This window comes from Danio rerio, chromosome 15, assembly GCF_052040795.2.
Source record: "Danio rerio strain M-AB ecotype USA chromosome 15, GRCz13ab, whole genome shotgun sequence".
NCBI lineage: Eukaryota > Metazoa > Chordata > Actinopteri > Cypriniformes > Danionidae > Danio > Danio rerio.
The window spans coordinates 2,665,354-2,687,749 of record NC_141035.1 but is presented as its reverse complement, the minus strand read 5'-3'; the positions used below and the strand labels follow the sequence as shown (position 1 = coordinate 2,687,749).

The 22,396-nt window shown below is 38.3% G+C and overlaps 2 protein-coding genes across 4 annotated transcripts in view; both read left to right on the top strand.

Annotated features, from left to right (window-relative positions):
- si:ch211-235m3.5 overlaps positions 1-18,683 on the top strand; it is a 29,593-nt gene extending 10,910 nt beyond the window's left edge. For 2 of the 3 annotated variants that reach the window (XM_087283602.1, XM_087283603.1), the window contains 6 exons: positions 1,456-1,602; positions 1,841-2,020; positions 3,988-4,137; positions 8,796-8,905; positions 10,346-10,466; positions 14,879-18,683. In XM_087283602.1, the coding sequence (XP_087139728.1) occupies positions 1,456-1,602; positions 1,841-2,020; positions 3,988-4,137; positions 8,796-8,905; positions 10,346-10,466; positions 14,879-15,076 (906 nt within the window). In that variant the 3' untranslated portion in view covers positions 15,077-18,683. The remainder of the gene's footprint in view (positions 1-1,455; positions 1,603-1,840; positions 2,021-3,987; positions 4,138-8,795; positions 8,906-10,345; positions 10,467-14,878) is intronic. The other variant, XR_015508921.1, reaches the window with a different exon arrangement.
- Positions 1-22,396, top strand: part of amotl1 (angiomotin like 1) — a 314,310-nt gene that overhangs the window by 128,615 nt on the left and 163,299 nt on the right. The gene's annotated exons all lie outside the window — the stretch shown is intronic.

The following is a 22,396-nucleotide window of genomic DNA, read 5'->3' as shown; positions in this document are numbered from 1 at the left end:
TTCATATATTTTATATTATTTTTTTAAAATGAAAAAATGTGCGCTTTTTCATATTTCAAATTTCTCTCACGAGTGCCGTTCGCGCCCGCTGTTCTCACGTAAATCCACCAGAGGCCGCTGTCAACCGAATGACCCACCCTTCTTCTTCCCAAAACCCAACCAATTTTACTGATTGACCCGCCTGCCCCCTTACTTCCCTAAACCCAACCCGATTTACAAAACCGTCCAGAAAAACAAAAGCCTTTGTCGGATTTTTAGCGCGTTTTTACCACATTCTCACTCTGTTATTCACTTGTTCGTTTAATTTTTAGATTTTGGATTCTGTTTTTGTCTTATCTGATTTCTGGAACCGCTCTTTACCAGACTCGAACCCGGTTGTTGTTGTTGTGGTCAACTCCTCTCTGCGTCTCAAGTCTGCCAACGTACACGACGAGCTAACTGGACAAACTGGTTGCAGCAGGAAAGCCCTCCACACGGAGGTAAGCGGTCAGCCGGTAAGCGCGAAAGGGAACGGCGTCACACCGCCCCCTAGCGTTCGCTTAAAAAAATTAAATGCAGCCATACGAATCTCAGGCTACATAATTTGCGGTCTCCAGAAACGTCAACGGGACTACGTTTTCAGAATGAGCCTGTGTTGTTAAATGATCTTTATTTACACAGATTCACAAACTTTGAAATTTAATTATTTAAAAAATATTTCCCAATTGTTTAACAGAGAGATTATTTCAACATAATAATGTACGAGTAATAATAAAAACATGGCTGCATTTCGTCTCTAAAACGAACGATATGGACCACTGTATGGACGGCTTTCCCGCTGTTACCAGTTTGTCCCGTTAACTCGCCATCGGCGGACTTGAGGAGATAACCATTAAATGGATCGAGTCCAGTGAAGAACGATTCCAGCAAGCAGGTAAAACAAAAACAAAAGCCAAAAAATAAAATAAACAAGTAAATAACAGGGGTGAGAATGTGGTAAGATCTGAAAATGTGGTAAAAATCAGGCGAGGGCTTTTCTTTTTCTGGATTGCTTTTGAAAACACTGTCGGTTGGGTTCAGGGACAGCATTAGATGGGTCAGTCGATCGGTCAGTCAGTCAGTCGACAGCAGCTTCTGGTGGATTTATATGAGAACGGCAGGAGTGAATGGCACTCGCGAGAGAAATTTGAGATTGAAAAAGCATACACAGCGGCCTCTGGTGGATTCATCAAAACAAAAACTGCAAAACAGGGGACGTATTTGGTGCTCTCCAGAAATGTATATAGGGGTACGTTTACAGAATGAGCTCGGGTTAAATAATATTAACCTTAAAATAGTTTTTTAAAAAAAACTGCTTTTATTCTAGCCGAAATAAAACAAACAAGATTTTCTCCAGAAGAAAAAATATTATCAGACATACTGTGAAAATGTTGAAGTTATGTGTGCGGGAACTGTTTTGTGTTTGTGTGTGTTTAGGTTGCACGACTCACACAGAGAGAGCAAACACTGGAGCAGCGCTTGAAAATGTCCTGTCATGAGAATGAAGAACTGAGAGACACGGTGTCCTCACTATACACACGCCTGGATCTGCAGGAACAACAGACTCACAAACACACACAACAGGTTCATCTACTCACACACACACACACACACACTGCTCATTTAAAGCACTATACACAATGTTAGCCGATAACGAAAGGATACTGGAACCAGTCTTTAAGGGGATAGTTCACACAAAAATATGTTACACACTATTTACTCTCCCTCAGGCGTGTCCAAACCTTTATCAGTTTCTTTATTATGCACAGGTTTCTAACATAACCATAAGTGATATTAATATGTATTTTTTTTACCATCTCAGCTGGCAGAGGCCTGGCAGGAAGTTGACAGGGTTCGTTTCTGGGCACAAGATCTGCAGAGTCAGGTAGTGGAGCTCCAGGATGAAGTGGCGCTCCAGGAGAAGAGTCACAGTGACACATCTTTACTGTCCGAACTCGAAAACAACCTGGACGTCACAAACTGGAGCCTGAACACAGAGCAGGTGATACAATGTGCTGTACGATACATGATAATGCCAGAGTAAAACATGCTCTGTCAATATAATCTGTTTAAGGAGGAGAACCAGGTGTTAACCCAGTTACTTGTATCATTCGTTCATTTGTTGGTTCGTCCGTCTGTCCGTCCATTTTTTCCTTCATCTGTCTGTCCATTCGTTCGTTCGCTAGTTTGTTCTTTCCGTTCGCTAAATTGATTGATTCAATTAAATTATTCAATTCATTTAATTAAATACTTTGATTAATTTATTCATTCATTTGATTCATTCTTATAATTTTGATTCATTCATTCAATTCTTTTACTCATTCACTCGTTCATTCATCCATTCATCCATTCATTTACTAGATTCATGCATTCACTTGATTCATTAATTTAGTTAATTTATTCAATTCATTCAATTATTCAGTTCATTCACTCGTTCATTAATTAATTAATTCATTCATTAATTCATTAATTAATTCATTCATTCCATTAATTAATTTATTTATTTAATTATTCCTTTCATTCGTTTGATTCGTTAGTTCATTCCATTCATTTATTCAATTCATTCTTTTAATTCATTGAATTTATTCAGTAATTCATTTATTTATTCATTCCATTCATTCATTTATTCATTTTATTCAGTCACTTGTTTGATTAATTTTTTTTTTCAATCATTTGATTCATTCATACATTTTATTAAATTCATTCAGTTCATTCATTCATTTAATTATTTGATTTTTTTCAAATATTTGATTAATTTAATTCATCCATTAATTTGATTCATTTATTCAATAGATTCATTCATACATGGAAGTCATTCATTTATTCGATTCATTCATTTATTCGTTCATTTTATTCAGTCAATCATTCAATTAATTTATTCTTTCATACATTTGATTTATTCAATTCATTCATTTAATCATTCGATTTTTTCCAAATATTTGATTAATTTAATTCCTCCATTAATTTGATTAATTTATTCAATAGATTCATTCATACATGGAAATCATTCATTCATTCATTCATTCATTCATTCATCAGATTTAGTCAATTTATTAATCTAATTCATTCTTTTATTTATTCATTCATTTACTCACTTATTTAATTCATTTATTCATTCGTTTTATTCATTCATTCATTCATTCATTTGATTCATTCATTTATTTATTCGATTACTTCCTCCTTTTGATTTATTCAATTCATTCGATTCATTCATCTAATCATTTTATTCCTACATTCATTCAAATCATTCTTACATTTAATTCATTCACTCATTCATTTATTCATTGATTTAATCCATTTGATTTCTTCACTCGTTTGATTGAGTGATTCATTCAATCATTCAATTCTTTCATACATCTGATTCATTCAGTTCATTTATTCGATTAATTCATTTATTCGATTACATAAAATATTATATTAAACATTAGATTCATTCAATTCATCCATTCATTAGGTTCATTCATACATTGAAGTTATTAATTTATTCAATTATTCGATTCATTCATTCAATACATTTATTCATTCATTCTTTTCATTTATTCTATTTATTAATTTGATTCATTCATTTATTTGATTCCTTCATAATTTGATTTTTTCGATTCATTCATTCATACCTTCAAATCGTTCTTACATTCGATTCATTCATTCAATTCATTCATTTGCTCACTCATTCAATTAATTAATTTATTCATTCATTTCATTCATTCATTCATTTAATTCATTCCATTCATTAATTTGATTCATTCGATTCCTTCATACATTTGATTCATTCAGTTCATTTATCCGATTCATTTAAACATTCGAATCATTCTTACATTCGATTCATTCTTTCAATTTGTTCATTTATACATTCATTTATACATTCAACACTGCTGTGTTCAAAAGGCAATATGTAATGCAAGACCAGGACACTGGTTTGAAATTAATATCGATAATTACATTTATTCCATGTATAATCTACACTCGTAGATCTCTCAGGAGGTGCACCACATCCTGGAACTGCTTCAACCTGTAATCTGCGGCTCAGTAGCTGAACGGGACTCAGATGACAGCCTGCAGGGCATGATGGGACAGTTGAAACATGCTGCAGAATGGATAGCACAGAGTCAAACACAACAGGTACACCTTTTTATTTGTGCAACAATGACACAAACATAACACGAGCTGTCCTTATGCTTACTCTGACTCTCTATTAACAATCCATTAACTAAGACTTGAAGTTCATTAAACTAATAATTAGCTGCTTATTAATAGTAAGGTATTAGTTGGGTTTAGGTTTGGGTATTGGCTAGGCCTAGGGATGTAGTATAAGATCAAACTTTACAAGTAAACAGTTCATATCTTAATAATAGGCGTTTTCTGGACAAGCAAGAAATATTGTCTGGTTTTCAGACATAATACATAAAAATAACAAGAGTTTTCCAGAAAACGCTTCTTAATTTAGGAATTTTTAGATATTTGAACCAAAAACAAGACAAAAACTCTTGCATACTGGTGTTTTATTTAGGGTGGGACGAGTTCATTGGGGCACAAAGCCACACAGGTAAAGGACAGAGACAGACAGAGACGTGAATAGAGCGCCATTTATGTGTATGTTACTTGATCCCGATGCTGCGGAGAGATACATCTTGACGTCAAGGTCTAACAAAGACGACACTTCACAAATATCAACCGCAGGAGATCAGAAAGTCCATTGTGAGTTTGGGGAGTGATCCGTGTGAGAATGCGGTGCAGATACAGGAGCTTCGGGATCAGGTGACATTCGGTAACGCTTTAACGTTTTCAGCCACTGCTAATAACAGCTCAGCACCGCGGCCACCAAACAGGGGTCTGCTTTCTAAAAATGGCTCCATTGTTTGGAGGGTCTGCATGGCAAAGACTAAGGAATGTTTGAATTAAGATTGATTGCTGTTCTCATTGGGATTCTAAGCTCTAACTTTCTCTGTCCCGCCACCGGGATGCTTATGTTTACATTCCTCTCTTGACATTAAATTCTAAAATAATCATTCATTTCAGCTCGGTACCTTTATTTATCAGGGGTCAACACAGTGGAATGAACCACCAACTTATCCAGCATATGTTTTACACAGCCGATGTCCTTCCAGCTGCAACCAAATACTGGGAAACATCCATACATACACTCATTCACACACACTCATACACGACGGGCAATTTAGTTCCTTTAATTCCTCTATAGCGCATGTGTTTGGACCGTAGGGGAAACCGAAGCACCCGGAGGAAACCCACGCCAACACGGGGAGAACATGCAAACTCCATACAGAAATGCCAACTGACCCAGCTGGGACTCAAAACAGTGACCTTCTTGCTGTGAGGCGACAGTGCTAACCACTGAGCCACTATGCCGCCCAGGGCCGGATTAACCATTTGGCATTATGGGCACCGGCCCAGGGGCCCGAGTGCACTTAGGGCCCCTGCAAGGGGAGCGGGGGATGGGGGGAATGCCAATTTTGGAGTGTCTATTAAGGCTCAATGCAAATAGCACACCTCGTTGGAATAAACTAATTGAGTGATTCCCGCCCATCACCGTTTGATTGACAGACAACATAACTAAAGAGCGCGATACACAGGAGCGTGAGTGGCGTAGCTTGTAAAGTGTATGGCAACTTGTTTTGATGCAATCATGAACTTGATTTAAATCCAGCGTCTGATAAACTCCTTTTTTCTCCCCCCGCCCCACTACATATCAGATTTTGCCTACTCTTCATCACGAGGAAGACAAGTAGGAATTATTAATAAGTGTGTATTATAGGAGACTCCGATTCATAGAACTGGATTTGAGAGGTGGTGTTATATCCAAATCATATGCATTATAAGTTTGTAGAAATTATACAATAAAAATACCCCTAAATATACATTTTAGTACTGCTTCAGTGAACTTGAACAAGTCCATAAAATCCATTAATTTCAACTAGTTGTATTAGTATTTTTTTTTTCAAAGCGTGCTTTAAATTCTTTAAAAATGAGTTAAATCTCTGTGGACTAGAAATATATGTAACTGCATATCATTTACTTTAAAAATGCAGCCAATACATTATAGATTAATTTTATTTTAAAAATATTATGTTTTTCTTACTTTTTAATTTAACAATTGGTGTGTAACCAGGAAGGGGGCCTACAAGACATTGTGCCCAGGGCCTCTGAATTCTTAATCCGGGCCTGATGCCGCCCAAGCTGTAATCCTACTTTTATGTAGAACAAGAAGGATTTTGCTTCAAGCCCTCTTCCCAGTGGGTAACTAGAATATAATTTCCGAACTCTTTTTTTCTTCTCATCTTTGGAGATGCTCTGTTGAAACTAAAAAATGAGAGACAACAATGTAAATTTTGTTACCAAATGTATAGAAATGTAAATAGGACACCCAGAACTTTACACTGAATATGGCTTGGTGTGGGCGGCGCGGTGGCTCAGTGGTTAGCACTGTCACCTTGCAGCAAGAAGGCCGCTGGTTCGAGCCTCAGCTGGGTCAGTTGGCATTTGTGTGTGGAGTTTGCATGTTCTCCCCATGTTGGCGTGGGTTTCCTCCGGGTGCTTCTGTTTCTTCCACAAGTCCAAACACATGCTCTATAGGGGAATCGGGTAGGCTAAATTGTCTGTAGTGTATGAGAGTGTATGGGTGTTTCCCAGTGATGGGTTGCGGCTGGAAGAACATCCGCTACATAAAACATTAATTAAATAATTCAGTCATTCATTTTCTTGTCAGCTTAGTTCCTTTATTAATCCGGGGTCGCCACAGCGGAATGAACCTCCAACTTATCCAGCAAATTTTTACGCAGCGGATGCCCCTCCAGCCGCAACCCATATCTGGGAAACATCCACTCAGACATTCACACACACACACTCATACACTACGGACAATTTAGCCTACCCAATTCACCTGTACCGCATGTCTTTGGACTGTGGGGGAAACCGGAGCACCCGGAGGAAACCCACACGAACACAGGGAGAACATGCAAACTCCACACAGAAACGCCAACTGAGCCGAGGATCGAACCAGAGACCTTCTTGCTGTGAGGCGACAGCACTACCTACTGCGCCACTGCCTCGCCCCTGCATAAAACATACGCTGGATAAATTGGCGGTTCATTCCGCTGTGGCGACCCCAGATTAATAAAGGGGCTAAGCCGAAAAGGAAATGAATGAATGAATGTCTTGGTCTTAAGGTAAGACCTTGGAACTGAAAGCTGGAACTGTTTGGTAACACTTTAGTATCAGGGCCAATTCTCACACTGTGGGAAAAAAAATAGAAAACTTGTTTCTAGTCTAAATATCTAAAAGTTCTTAAATCAAGAAGCATTTTCTAGACAAGCAAAACATGTCTTGGGTTTTTTTTTTTTTTTTTAGAAATAATGAGTCCAAATGAACGAGTTTTCCTTAAAACAAGCAAAATAATCTGCCAATGGCATTATAGCAAAGAGAAAACAAGACTATTTTGATCAGGCAGACACTATGGGCTCTATTTTGACGGTCCATGAGCAGAACGCAAAACGCAGGGCGCAAACGCTTTCACCAAGGCGCATGGGCTAAAAGGGTTGTGTTTATTTTCTTAATGAGTTATAGGTGTGTTTTGAGAATAAACCAATTAGAGTCTCATCTCCCATTCCCTTTAAGAGCCAGCTGCCTAGAGCGCATTCGCTATTTACAGGACGCAAAGTAAGTCTAAGTGGAAAAAATGAGCATTTCACAAGCAAACAGTTAACAGTTGACAGTTTTTTATTACAGAAAACAGTTAAACAGAGCATCTACTGCATGAGACTGAGAGATAATGGATCACTTTCACTTTCGCTCTTGGATAGGGAAACCTTTACAAACAGACATCAATTAGCCTATAAATAATTAATTTTGTTTGTTAAGCGCAAATATTAGTTTCAAAACTATTTCTAAATTCAGTTCTAATTTCCAGCAAACGAATAAATGAATAATAATAGCAAAATGTGCTCTAAAACCTGAGTTATATCCTAAAACACATGCTGTGCCCCATATGGTCTAAAACCTGACAGGTGGGCAAATCTAAGCTTGTTTTTAATAAAACAAATATAAATATGGATATAATAAATAATACTGCTAATAATAATAACATTATACAAAAGCAAATTGTTATGAATGAACTGAAAAAGCCTCCCGAGATGAAGAAGACATAAAAGCAGTGATTTTTCATATTTCTGTAGGCTAGAAAATAATATGTTTTGTAATATTTTAATCCTTTATATTTATATCCTATATCTATTCTTATTATATCCTATATATATCCTTAATATTTACATTTTTTCATATGTAAAGATATTTGCCTATTGCTCTCTTGTGTGTATTAAGCAGTGTGTAAGCGAGGCGCAACTCTGCGCTGGAGTTTAGACCGGGTTTGTTTTGGTCTAATGAAAAATCTAATATAGTTTCTCAAAATTGCAACGCGCCAGCGGTCCACCTCAGAACGCCTTCCTTTTTAGACCAGAACGCCTATGGGCGCACAAATGAGCGCTAATGCATTTGCTATTTAAACAGCGTAGCGCAACGCCTCAAAATGACTCTTGCGCCAAGCTGAAACTACCAAAAGACTATTGCGCCGCGCCTTGTGCCACACTGCGCCGGGTGTATGATAGGGCCCTAAATTTCAAGTCATCTTAGCTTGACTTAAAATTTGAACAGAGTTAAGCTGTAAACCATTTTACACGAGTTCTTTGAGAGGCTTCAGTTGCAATTTAGTTGCATTATGTGCAAAGTTGCTGAAAATATTAACCACACAGTTTTCTCTGCTCTTTCAGAACGAGAGTCTTTTAGCAGAAAACGCCAAACTCAAGCTGCAAACCGAGAGACTTCTGGATGAGGAGGTGGTCCAGCAGGCCTTAAAGGACCGCGATCATGCCTTTGCAAAGTAAATACTGAACATTCACTACAGTACAGTACATCCACTGCAAGAAGGCTTTTCCTACTTGGAGTTTTTGTCTTAGTTCTAGTTCAAATATCTACAAACCTTAAAATCAAGAACAGGGCCGGAGTGGGACACCTTTTCAGCCCTGGAGTTTCAAACCTTAGACCGGCCCACCTCAGTTCACGACTGACTACATTAAAATAAGGTCATTTCCAATTCAGTTTCTAATGACACCATCACGCCTTTTTCAAGGACACAGCTGCTTTAGAGCTACAAATGTTTTTTTTTCATAAATATGAGAAGATTAATGGGGAGCTAAATCTCCAACTTTATTCTTTAAAACATCACGATGTCCTTTCCTGCAATATCTCAATATATATTCTGTGCAAAACTCTTTACAGATGTCCAGTCCTTTGTAACGGTGGTCACACCAAAAATTAAAATAAAATATGTACACCAAGTAACCCAAACACTATTATATATCTTAAAACTAAGGGCCCTATCATACACCCGGCGCAATGTGGCGCAAGGCGCGGGGCAAATGTTATTTGCTAGTTTTAGCTTGAAAACTTTATATCTGTATGGTTTCGGTCAGTGTCCTGGATTCGGTCAGTATCCTGGAGCATCACTTTAATGTTGGATTTTGAGACATGGCACTTAAAAATGTTCTCAAAATACACTTAAAAAAGTATTGAAAATGTATGTAATGAGACTTCATAAAAAGGTCATAAAAGGCACTTATCTAGTAAGACAGGGGTAAAATGTTGGCTGAAAACGTATAGGGGACAGAGCTCTCTCTGTGGCGGGTCCTCGGTTGTGGAACACCTTGCCCCTTGAGATTAGAATGGCTAGATCATTATCTATTGTTAAATCACTTCTTAAAACTTACCTTTTTAGCTTGGCTTTTTAAGATTAATTTAATAGTCCTTTTTACTGCTACATTTTTACAGACATTTCTCTTTTTTATTTCTATGTTTTATATTCTGTCTTTTTATTTTTACCTTGTCTTATGTACAGCACTTTGGCCAGTCTTCTTGTGACTGCTTTTTAATGTGCTTTATAAATAAATGAACTTGAACTTGAGCAGGACCACTAGTGTCTATCTGCACTTGTCTGAGTGTCTGTAAATCATTATAATATTAAACATGGCTGTTCTTGGTTTAATAGGATGCAGAGTCAGACCTTAATGTCCTAATGAAATCAGTCACAATCAAGGCATGATCATATTTTATTGTGCTCAAATAAGCGCCATCTAGAGGCCTTTGCCTTTCATATATGCCACTTCTGATGCTGATGATAATTCATTTGTCAGGTATATATATGTATATATATATATATATATATATATATATATATATACACACACACACACACAGGTTGCCTCCCCAAATAAGTTTGTATTAAGGGGGAATGAAATAAGATTACTGTTTTTCTGTCGTGCAGGAAGACAGCGATGGAAGCAGAGCTGCTGAAGACTAAACAAGATATGATGTGCTTAAACAACCAACTCCTGGAAGCCATCCAGCGAAAACTTGAGCTCTCGCAGGAACTCGAAGCCTGGAAGGTACAAATCTGTTATGTCGTTTAATTACAAAACTGTTTTGAGGATTTTATGGATGGCTCTACAATGACAAGGTCTTTAGTGACTTGCATTTGATTTTTTTAAGTCTGAGCTGGTCGTATTACAGTCTAAGAATAATTAGAATTATTAATTATAAATACCCTGTATATATTTCTTCCCAATTTCTGTTTAACAGATTTTCTCAACACATTTCTAATCATAATAGTTTTAATAACTCATCTCTAATAACTGATTTCTTTTATCTTTGTCATGATGACAGTAAATAATATTTGACTAGACATTCTAGATTTATCTTCAGTGTTTGGACTCTCAGTAATGATTTTAAATCACACTGAACTGAGCTAAACTGAACTGAACTTAAATTCCAAAAAATGAACTAAACTGTTCCAGTTACTATGACCATTTATGTGAAGCTGCTCTGACACAATCTGCATTGTAAAAGAGCTATACAAATAAAGCTGAATTGAATTGATTTGAATATTCTTCAAGACACTTTTATACAGCTTAAAGTGACATTTAAAGGTATAACTAGGTTAATTAGGCAGGTTAGGGTAATTAGGCAAGTCATTAGCCCCTTTCACACAGTGATACCGGTAAATTTCTGGAAAATTTCCGGAACGACTTTACCGGTATATTCAAAAAAGCGCTGTTCACACAGACGAGGACGTTACGGAAATTTTCCGGAAAAGAGCATTCACACATCCATTCCAAAATACCGGTAAATTCTGACATCATTCACCATAAATGAGCTTTAAACGGCTGCGCTTGTGTTTGTAAACATTTGACTAAATTACAAACTCTGTGGATGATCAATATTGTGAACAACTTTCGCAGGATCACTTTCGCATGTCGAGATGTTCATAATATGTGCGTGTGCAGGCGCTCATAGGCGCACGCAAAGCTTGAAGGTAAACAAACAACGGCTTATCATAAGCATCTCATCGATGATTATTTACACAGTTGGCATTAAGAAGAACATATAAACGTGATCTGACTAACGTCTAGCAGCTAAATGTGTCTGGAAAAATATTCAAAGGCTTTTATCCACACAAACCGCGCGGACGTAAATGCGTCTGACTGTTGTGATTGGCTAAAGCAGACGTCTCACGTCAGCACGTTCTAGACGTGCACGCGCTTATTACGGGAATCTTCCTTCTGCATTCACACAGCGCAGCATTCCGGCAAATTGCCGGTAATGTTACAACTTCTCTTTCCGGAAAATAGCCAGAACGAATTTACCGGTATTTTCAAAAAGGGCCTGTTCACACATACACACCTTTCCGGAAAATTGCCGGTAATTTTCCGGAAAGGTCTGTATGTGTGAAAGGGGCTATTGTATAACAGTGGTTTGTTCTGTAGACCAGTGGTTCTCAAACCTTTTTCATCAAGTACCACCTCAGGAAAAAATGTGTCCCTCCAAGTACCACCATGATGAGCAGTATTGAAATACAGTAGCAAAGTAGGCCTAGTAAAGCAGCTACAACTCTGCAGTTTAAAATCGTGACAGATTAACTATTATAATTAAGAATACAAATTATTATCAGCCACTTCAAACATTATAGTTTAAACATTAACACTGTACTGTGCTTATATGTAAAAAAAACGAACAAACAAACTAAATAAAATGTCAGCGTTTAAATTAAAACTTAAGAGTTAAAAATAGTAGGCTACTGTTCTTAAAAAGTAAAAAATAAATAAAATAAAAACTCCTGTATTTACTTGTAATTTGTAGTGTTAACCTGTAGTAACCTATTCCTCAAAACCTGAAAATGTTGCTTGGACCTCATAAATATAGGCTATATGTCATCGTATTCATATATCTGAACCATTTTTGATACATTTTGAAATATATGTTGCATTATGACATTGATATTGGATTCCTCTGCGTACCACTAGAAGGAAGCCCGCGCACCACTAGTGGTACACGTACCACAGTTTGAGAACCACTGCTGTCGACAATCCAAAGCAAACATGAGGGGGCTAATAATATTGACCTTAAAATTACTTTTAAAAACATTAAAAACTGCTCTTATTGTAGCTGAAAATAAAACAAATCAGACTTTCTCCAGAAGAAATAATATTATAGGAAATACTGTGAAAATGTCCTGAATCTGTTCAACATCATTCTGGAAATATTTGAACAAGATAAAAATGTACTAGGGCAGGGGTGTCAAACTCAATTCCTGGAGGGCCGAAGCCCTGCACAGTTTAGTTCCAACCCTGCTCCAACACACTTACCTGTAGGTTTCAAACAAGCCTGAAGGACTCAATTAGTTTGATCAGGTGTGTTTAATTAGGGTTGGAACTAAACTGTGCAGAGCTGCGGCCCTTTTGGAACTGAGTTTGACACCTGTGCACTAGAGGGTGAATAATTCTGACTTCAACTGTATATCGCCCCCTGCTGTTCACAGTAGAAGTGTGCAGCTGCTTTAAGGTGTTATGTCATTGCTGCATTTGACAGTTTGAACGAAAACAAGGGGAAAAAAAAACAAGTCAAATGCTAACATTTAAGAAAAAAAAAACTTTGGCCTCAAATTAAACGTTAACATCTGGGTGTTAAAAAAGAAAACAGTATAAAAGCTGAACTATACATCATTGTTTTCATAGTGGCTATTAAAGTCGTGTAAAATATTATTCTAGCTAAAATCCTTTTAATATTATACTGTTATTTTGAAGTTATAGTTCACCTAAAATTCAATTCTGTCATCATTTTCTCACTCTTTATTGTTTCAGAGTTTAGTTTTTCCTGTTACACACAAAAGAAGATGCTTTGAAGAATGTTGGAAACCTGGAACCATTGACTTCCATGTTTGTTTTGTATTGGAGGTCAATGGTTACAGGTTTTCAGCTTTCGTCAGAATATCCTTTTTTTTTGTATTTAACTGAAGAAACCCATAAAGGTTTGGAAACCCTTGAGAAATAGTAAATAGTGAGTAAACATGTCCTTTATGAGTGAACTATCCCTTTAACATAGTGTTTTAGTTAGCAAAAGTAAGGGATTTTTTTATATCTGGCTTAAAACCAAAGTCATTACCTGTACCTGAATCATTTTCGATGACATTTTGAGGTTATTTTTGGTAACACTTTAGTTGGGAGGTGGTTTGGATTGTCGGGGACGGAGGTGAAGAGGGTTGAGAGGTAACAGAAGAAAGTGAATGTGAACAGTGGACGGGGGAGGAGGGCAGTTGAGGAGGGGTAGCAGTAAAATGAGGTTCCAGATCAGATTTCAGAGGTGCGAATCCGGCATGTTCCAGCACAAATTAGACCCTTAGGGCGTACTCACACTATGCCATCCATACCATGCCCAGGCCCGTTTCCCGGATCGTTTGAGAAGTGTGAGTGTGCTGAATCGGACTCAAGCACGGTTCACTTGGCCGGCCCTGGCCCGGTTGGAAGAGGTGTGCCTGAGCGCGGTTCACCTGGGCTTTGGCGTGGTACGCTTGTGTGAGTGCAAAACGCGCCAAAGCCCGAAACTGAAAGCGAGACGTGACTTTTAAGGGACTGTTTCATGTGGATTTATTAATCATTCTTACTGTTCAGTGAACGCAAACTGCCGTAGTTTATTAAAGACACAAACTCCTCACTGCACGACAGCTGCACCTTCAGCAGACCTCCTCATTCCTGCAGCACGAGGGCTTTATGATTGTTTATGAGCGCCAAAAGTGCCGGATCTGTTCGGCGAAATATCTGACTGCGTGTCCCCGCATCCCTAAGGACTGTTTGGCGAAATATTTGACGGCATATCAAGCGACTGAAACGATATAACTAGAGAAATCTCCACTGTGCTGCTGAGTGAGAGAGCGCTTCTCACTGAACAGCGCAGCAGCGATAACGTAAGCGTGCCGAAGCCCGTTTGTGGTGTGAGCGCGGGCCGTCGGGGGAGACGGTAGGGGGAACAAGCGTGCTTTGGCCCGGTTCGAGGCAACTGTACCTAGTGTGAGTACGGCCTCAGTTTAAGTAACAATTCACACCGTTTACTACTGGCTTCTTACCTGCCTGTTATTAAGATATGAACTGTTTACTAGCACATAAAGTATGATCTTATTTTACATCCCTTGTCCTACCCAATACCCAAACCTAAACCCAACTAATAACTTACAAATAATAAGCAGCTAATTAGACGTTTATTGAGCCACAAGTCTGATTGGTTAATAATGTGAGTTGTGACCTTATAAAGTATGATCTTATTTTACGTTCCTAATCCTAGCCAGTGCCCAAACCCAAACCCAACTAACACCTTACTATTAATAAGCAGCTAACTAGTACTTTATTAATATGAAAGTCTAAATTAATAGTTTGTTAAAAGCATGACATTAAACTAAAGTGTGACCGACTTTTACTTTTAAATGCAATAAATTTTAAATAATCTATGATGTTTGTGTGTATCCCCTTAGGACGATATGCAAGTTATCATCAACCAACAGCTCAGGAGCCAACAGGAAACAGAACAGCAGCAACGGAAGTCATCTGTCGGTCGTCTTTCTTTCCTGCACAAATCCAGACGGCCTTCATCTTCGCCGTCCACGTTTTCAGAGATCAGTTCAGTGCAAAACCACTCGCCTTGGAGAGACTGGCTCAAAATCAACAAATAAACCTGTTGCACGATCTCACCAGCAGATCCCCTGCCAAACTGAGACCTTATTAGATCAGTGTTGAGTTAACGAACAACTCTAATGTAAAAGACTCTTCCATAATAGACATTTACATCTCACATTGGAATTGCTCCTGCCAAAAGTTACGTCTTGACATTCAGTACAATCGAACACCTTACTAATGACGTACAACTGTAATGAATCCTGATCAATTTCATGTAAAGAGGTGGTCCACTACAATATCGTATGGTAAACTTTAGTTGATGTGTAATGTAGCTGCGTGAACGTGAACAGCATCTCTCAATGGACGGCGCTCAAAGTTCAATGCAAAGGGAGACGTTAGCTTTTACAGAGTTAGCTTAGCAAAGCCTACAGCCAAGGAAATCTGGGGACTACAAAAAACACATCCAGGATAATGAGATCACAAACGCTTCTGGTTACGCGCACAGCGAAGAGGCCTGTCCAGAGGTGCTGTAATCCCTGCTGAAAAATCCAGCTTAAACCAGCCTAGGCTGGTTTTAGCTGGTCGACCAGCCTGGTTTTAGAGGGGTTTTGGCCACTTCCAGGTCTCCAGCCATTTCCAGCCTGGTCTTAGCTGGTCAGGCTGGGAGATGACCTGCTGAAACCAGCTTGACCAGCCTAGCCAAGCTGGGAGTCCAGCCAAAACCAGCTATATCCAGCTTAAACCAGGCTGGTCGAGCTGGTTTTAGCTGGATTTAGCTGGTCATTTTCCAGCCTGACCAGCTAAGACCAGGCTGGAAATAGGTGGAAACCAGCCTGGAAATGGCCAAAACCCCTCTAAAACCAGGTTGGTCAATCGGCTAAAACCAGCCAACCAGCCTAGGCTGGTTTAAGCTGGATTTTTCAGCAGGGATGCTGTAATGTTATAGCAGAGAAAGCTAAAATGGCGTGCAAACATTGCTATTTCCACAGAGCTTCTTCTGTTTCTGTATTCGGGCTTTCAAAGGACACGACACAAAGAGAGAAGTGCTTACACTTTAACTTAATCATGTTCCAGAGAATTATAAAAATATATAGCTCTAGCATTTGACAAAGGACAGCTTCAAGAATCTTTCTCAGTGCTGGATTTTCCTCAAAGGAGTAGCTACAGCAAGCAGAAGCTGTGGATTGTGAGCCACAACCTGTAAGTGTTTTTATTTGTTCAAATTGATCTATGATATGCATACTTTCTAGCGTTAACGGTGTGCTGTAGCAAAGATGTAAACAACGGGAAATACTGTTTGGCACCGCTAACAATTTAGCTGCAAAGTCAAACCGCTGTAAACACACACAATCTTCAGCAGCGCTGCAGTGTGTCTCTATGCGGATGCTTTCCCTGCGTTCTACATCTCAAATAATGAACTCACAAAAGATATTATTCATAATACTTACACATGCTTTTAACCGAAAGACATGTAATGCCTTGAGTTAGGTAAAAAATACAGGAGAGCTCGCCTAACTCATGTTGCAGCTAAAAACACAATCAAAGCTCACACGGGTCGCATCACACATCTTGCGCTTTATTCTCCTGTCAGCAGCGTCACTGTATATTAAAGAAAAACTTAATTTGAGCATTAGAGGAAAAATAAAAAATAATCATCAGTCCCGCACACATGCGCTTCTCATGTTACGTGCGTCTACAGACTGTTCACACACAAAGCTAAAATGGCGATTCTCTCTTAAAGGAGCCACACCCTATTTTCACTCATTACAGACACTCGTCAGATTTTATTTTAGAGAGCAGGCATAAGGTTCATCTGTTTCATTTTCTGTCTGATTAAGGCTCAAACAGATACAGCTAACAGCTACTCTGACTGAAACTATTCACACAGCTGAATCAAAGCACGTGCTTGGGGTGTGATGCTGTGTTCACACCAGACGCGGAACGCGTGGATAAATCGCGCTATTTGCGTGTAAATAGCCGCGTGAACAGTTGAGTTTTCTCGCTTCATACGCGCGTCAAACCCCGCTTTATTCGCGTGTCAAATTCACATCAGAACAGACGCGGATTCGCATGATGGGCAGGGCTTCTGTCTCCCCGAAGACTCTAGCTTCATAGCTAAATGGCTAACATGGATTTTATGAAAAAAATAACAGTGTTTATGTGCTTTATGAAGACTGAAAAACTGCGTCGATACGTTTAGTGCCGTGTCTGAGTCCACTAGATTCTTTCAGAGGTGCATCCAGCTCTGTGAGCTCATAAACTCCTTCAGAAACTTAACCTGGATGACGGAGCCTTTCAGCGGTGCTTCTGAGGCTGGAGGATTTCCCTCGGAACACCGACAACAGGTTTTACGTCACAATGTACGCGAAGTTCAGATTTTCGAAATCGAGAGATTCGCGCAAAATGCTCGTTAAGCGCATCAAACGCGCAAAACGCTCAATTCGCCCCGCGCCATTAGCACAATTTGCGTCATTCGCGCGTATCGCGCCGCAGGATGTCTATTCTCGCGTTTGCATTGACTTAACATGTAAATCACTCGCGCTTGACGCGCGTTCCGCATCTGATGTGAACGCAGCATGACGCTTCACTGGTGACGTGGAGCTGATCCGGTCATTATGTTAGCAGACCAATCAGAGCCTCCTGAGGGCGGGCCTTTTAGAGGAACTAGAAAATATGACAGTGGTTTTCATGTTAGCTGAGTAGCTGTATATAAGATACATGAAAACATAATGTGATTTTCTACAAGGGAAGCATGAGCGCACATTGCTTTGCATCTTATGAACACAACCAAGCCTCAAAAATAAACTGTGGACCAGCCCTTCAAACGATATTTGTTGTATCTCTAAAGGTAATTAGTGAATGACTCGTTCTAGTATGTATCCGTCCACCTATTTTTATGCTCATTTTGGAATTTGCATGAGGAAAAATGTTTATGTAATCGCAAAAATTTGCATTAAAACTTTTTATCCAGTAAGAAAATATGTGCATGAGCTAAAATGGAAACCAATCAATGAATAAATTAATGCATACATGTTAAAATGTCATGTGATCTTGCTTTAACAGATCATGTGATGATAAAAATGTACCTGATGGGAAGCATTAATGGTCAAAGCAGCGTTTCCAGCACATTGTTAAGCATCTGAAGTGCTGCTTTGGTCTTTCTAAAACTCCTCAGCCGTCAGTCCGTCATCACAGTGCCTCAGTATTATTATTATTACTCCCTCCAGAACTGTTTTAAGCATCTGTCTGCGCTCCCAAAGAGCGTCTCACACCTCCAAAAGTCACCACATGGCTTTTTGTTAATTAGGCAGGTCATTGTATTAAAGTGGTTTGTTCTGTAGACAATCAAAACAAATATTAAAAATATTAAGCTTAAAATACCTTTAAAAGAATGAATACTTGCTTTTATTCTAGCCGAAATAAACCAAATAAGACTTTCTCTGAAAGAAAAAATATTACAGGAAATACTGTGAAAAACTCCTTGATCTGTTAAACATCATTTGGGAAATATTTGAAGAAGAACAACTCATTTACAGGAGGGCGAATCATTTTATTTTATATGTAATTTTTTTTGTAAGTTACTGTTTTTATATATATACATTTAAGTGCTTGTTTGCCAACAAATAAAACTTAAAAATAAAACTTGTGATTTTGCCAAAATCAGCTGAGTATGGACCTGAAAGTCTCCTCTCACACAAACACAATGATTCAGTGTTTTGAGAAAGCGCAGATCTTTCCTCCAGAAACCGCAGTTCCTCCTCACCTTCTCCAGTTTCGGTCACGTGAGCTCAGTTTCAGCGGCTCAGATTTGAGTTACGCCAGGAGAAAAGTTGAGTTCAGACAAAGAGATCACTGTGAAGAGCTTCAAGATTACCATCAGTTACAGAGGACAATGGCAGACCAGCACTGAAGCCCACTGTGTTTGATTATTGAGCTTCTTATTTCAGAACTAAAGTTATAAGACTGGAACAAATAGATTTAGCAGCTAATCAGAGTTGTTTAAATGAAATAATTAAATAGCCATTAAATGAAATAATAAATTGTTACACTGCAAAAAAAAAAAAATGCTTTTCCTACTCTCGTTTCTAGTCCAAATACTGTATATCAAATTCTTAAATCAACAAGCATTTTCTAGATGAGCAGCAGTCAAAAAGAAATGAGTTTTTCTCAACCCGGGCTCATTCTGAAAACGTATCCTTATATACATTTTTAGAGAGCACCAAATACATCCCAGGAGCTATGTTTTTTTGCAGATTCTGTTTTGATGAATCCACCAGAGGCCACTGTGTACGCTTTTTCAGATCTCAAATTTCTCTCGCGAGTGCCATTCGTGCCAGCTGTTCTCGCGTAAATTTACCAGAGGCCGCTGTTGACTGACTGATCGACTGACCCACCCTCCTTCTTCCCTAAACCCAACCAATAGTGTTTTCAAAAGCACAGATTGACCAGTGCCCACCCACTTCCCTGAACCTAACCGACAGTGTTTTGAAAAGCAATCCAGAAAAATAAAGCCCTCACCTGATTTTTACCACGTTTTTAGATTTTACCACATTCTCACCCTGTTATTTACTTTGAATTCTATTTTTTGGCTTTTGTTTTTGTCTTACTTGCTTTCTGGAGTCGTTTTTAGCCGGACTCGAAGCCTGTCGTTGTGGTCAACTGCACTCCACATCACAAGTCCGCAGACGTACAGTACGTGGTGAGCCACTGGACAAACTGGTGACTGCAGGAAAGCCGTCCGCATGGAGGTAAGCGGTCAGCTGGTAAGCGTGAAAAGTAATGGCTTCATATCGCTCCATATCAGTCATTTTAAAAATGAAATGCAGCCATACGTTCCTCTTGCTACATAATTCGTGATCTCCAGAAATGTATACAGGGCTACGTTTTCCAAACGAGCCTGTGTTGCTCTTTCTTTAAAATTAGTATATAATCTATAAGCTAACCAGACAAACTGGTTGTGGTGGGAAAGCCCTCCACACGGAGGAGCTGAGCCGTCAGCCCAGCCGGCGAGCATGAAGAGGAGTGGCGTCACACCGCCCTGCAGCATTCGCTTGAAAAAAAAAAAATGCAGTCTTACGAACTTCCAGCCACGTAAATCGTTTTTTAATACGTTTAACGTATAATACGAAATACGTTTTCAGAATGAGCTTGGGTTGAATCTATCAATGACAAAATTATTTTGCTTGTTTTAAAGGAAAGACTATTAATTAATTCAAAATAAACAATATTAATTTTGTCGTATTATTTCTTAAAATAGAAATGTTTTTTGCATGTCTAGTAAATGCTTCTTGATTTAAGAATTTTTAGATATTTGGACTAGAAACATGACAAAAATTCTGAGTAAGAAAATACATTATACTCTACATCAAAAGTGCTTTCTGTAATGTGCGGGACAGTAAAAGGTTTGCTCATGTATATAACAGTAAAAATTCATCATGAACAAAAATGGACAAGCAGATACACCTACAATTTTACGTTATCGCATTCACACACAAAACTAAAAAAGCAGCTAGCCAACAAAATAAATAAGTCTGTCTTGTTTATTTTCTAGAAAATAACCAAAAAATGCAGGTTTTGGTCTGGTATTATTATCACAGTAATTCAGTCATCAGTTTCTGTGCTTTTTAAAATGGTAACGGTGAAGTACTGATATACTGACAACACTGTTAAACATTTTATTGTATTTTTGCGGTAACTTATTGGCAGCACTGTTTTCGCACCTTTACAGTAACTGACCTGTAAATGTGTTTTACAGCAGCAGAAACCTACAGCGATTTAATTTTACAGTAAAATAGTCTTACCGCAACTTATTTTCATGGTAAAATGCCCTTTAACACATGAAATTGCAAATTTAAAAAAAATAATCAAAGCTTCACCATTTGACTTTGCCGCAATGTTAGTTATTTACTGCAAAAACGCCCAGTAAATTACCACATACAGTACATTCTTTAGAGTTCACTTTACAGTATGTTTACAGTAAACAAGTCATACTGTAAACAAGTTTACAGTATGACACTTTTTACAGTACTTTTACTGTCATTTATTTTCATTTTACATTACAGTAGAATACCGCAAATTCCTAATATGCAGTAAGTTACTGTGAACGTTTTAAAATGACCCACAATACAGTGCATATTACAGTAGTGAACTCTAAAGAATGTACTGTATGTGGTAATTTACTGGGCGTTTTTGCAGTAAATAACTAACATTGCGGCAAAGTCAAATGGTGAAGCTTTCATTATTTTTTTTTAATTTGCAATTTCATTAATTATTTTTTATTTAATCGAAAAGAAATGCAGGGAGAAAGATGGGGAATCAGGACAGACAATTGTGCCCAATATCAATAGTTTCTATCAAAACGTAAATGACATACATATTTAAATATATTAGTAGTACACATTTGAAATGGGACGGCGGCATGGTGGCTCAGTAGTTAGCACTGTCGCCTCATAGCAAAAAGGTCGCTGGTTCGAGTCTCAGTTGGGTCAGTTGGCATTTCTGTGTGGAGTTTGCATTTTCTCCCTGTGTTGGCGTGGGTTTCCTCTGGGTGCTCTGGTTTCCCCCACAGTCCAAACACATGCGCTATAGGGGAATTGAATAAACTAAATTGGCCGTAGTGTATGAGTGTGAATGTGAGAGCTTGTTGGTTGTGTTGGTGTTTCCCAGTACTAGGTTGCAGCTGAAAGTGCATCCACTGTGTAAAACATATGCTGGATAAGTCACAATTCAAGCTATTAACAAACCTGTTGACTATGACGAATTCCTTAATAAACTACTAATTAGCTGCTTATTAATAGTTAGTAAGGTATTAGTTGGGTTTAGGTTTGTGTAATTGCTAGGACTAGGGGTTTAGTATAAAATCCTACTTTGTAAGTGCTAATAAACAGTTATTATCTTAAAAACAGGCAGGTAATAAGCCAGTAGTGAATGCTTTGAATTGTTACTTAAGCTGACGCGTTACCTTTATTTGATATTCATTTTTTTTTTAAAATGTAAGAACAATTTTGCTATTTATTTTTTTTTATTTTGGGGAATTAATGGTGTCGATATTACAAGAGAGGTAATGTAGCCTGCATTCTTGTTTTAATTGAGCTGATACTGATCCTGTGTTTATATAAACCAGGTGACTTACCCTGGTAAGTGATACGCCGATGCATGCGTCACCCATACAAGGCCCTGTTCAATATTTCATGTGGTCACCACTTCAAAGCTGCCAAAAATTGGTTCTTCCTTAAGCTTTGCACAAAGAAGTTAGATAACCCTTAAGTTCAAGTCACAATTCACCTCCTATACTAAGATATTAACTGTTTATTACACTTGATCTTATTTTACATCCCTGGTCCTAGCCAATGCTCAAACGTGATCCCACCTAACAC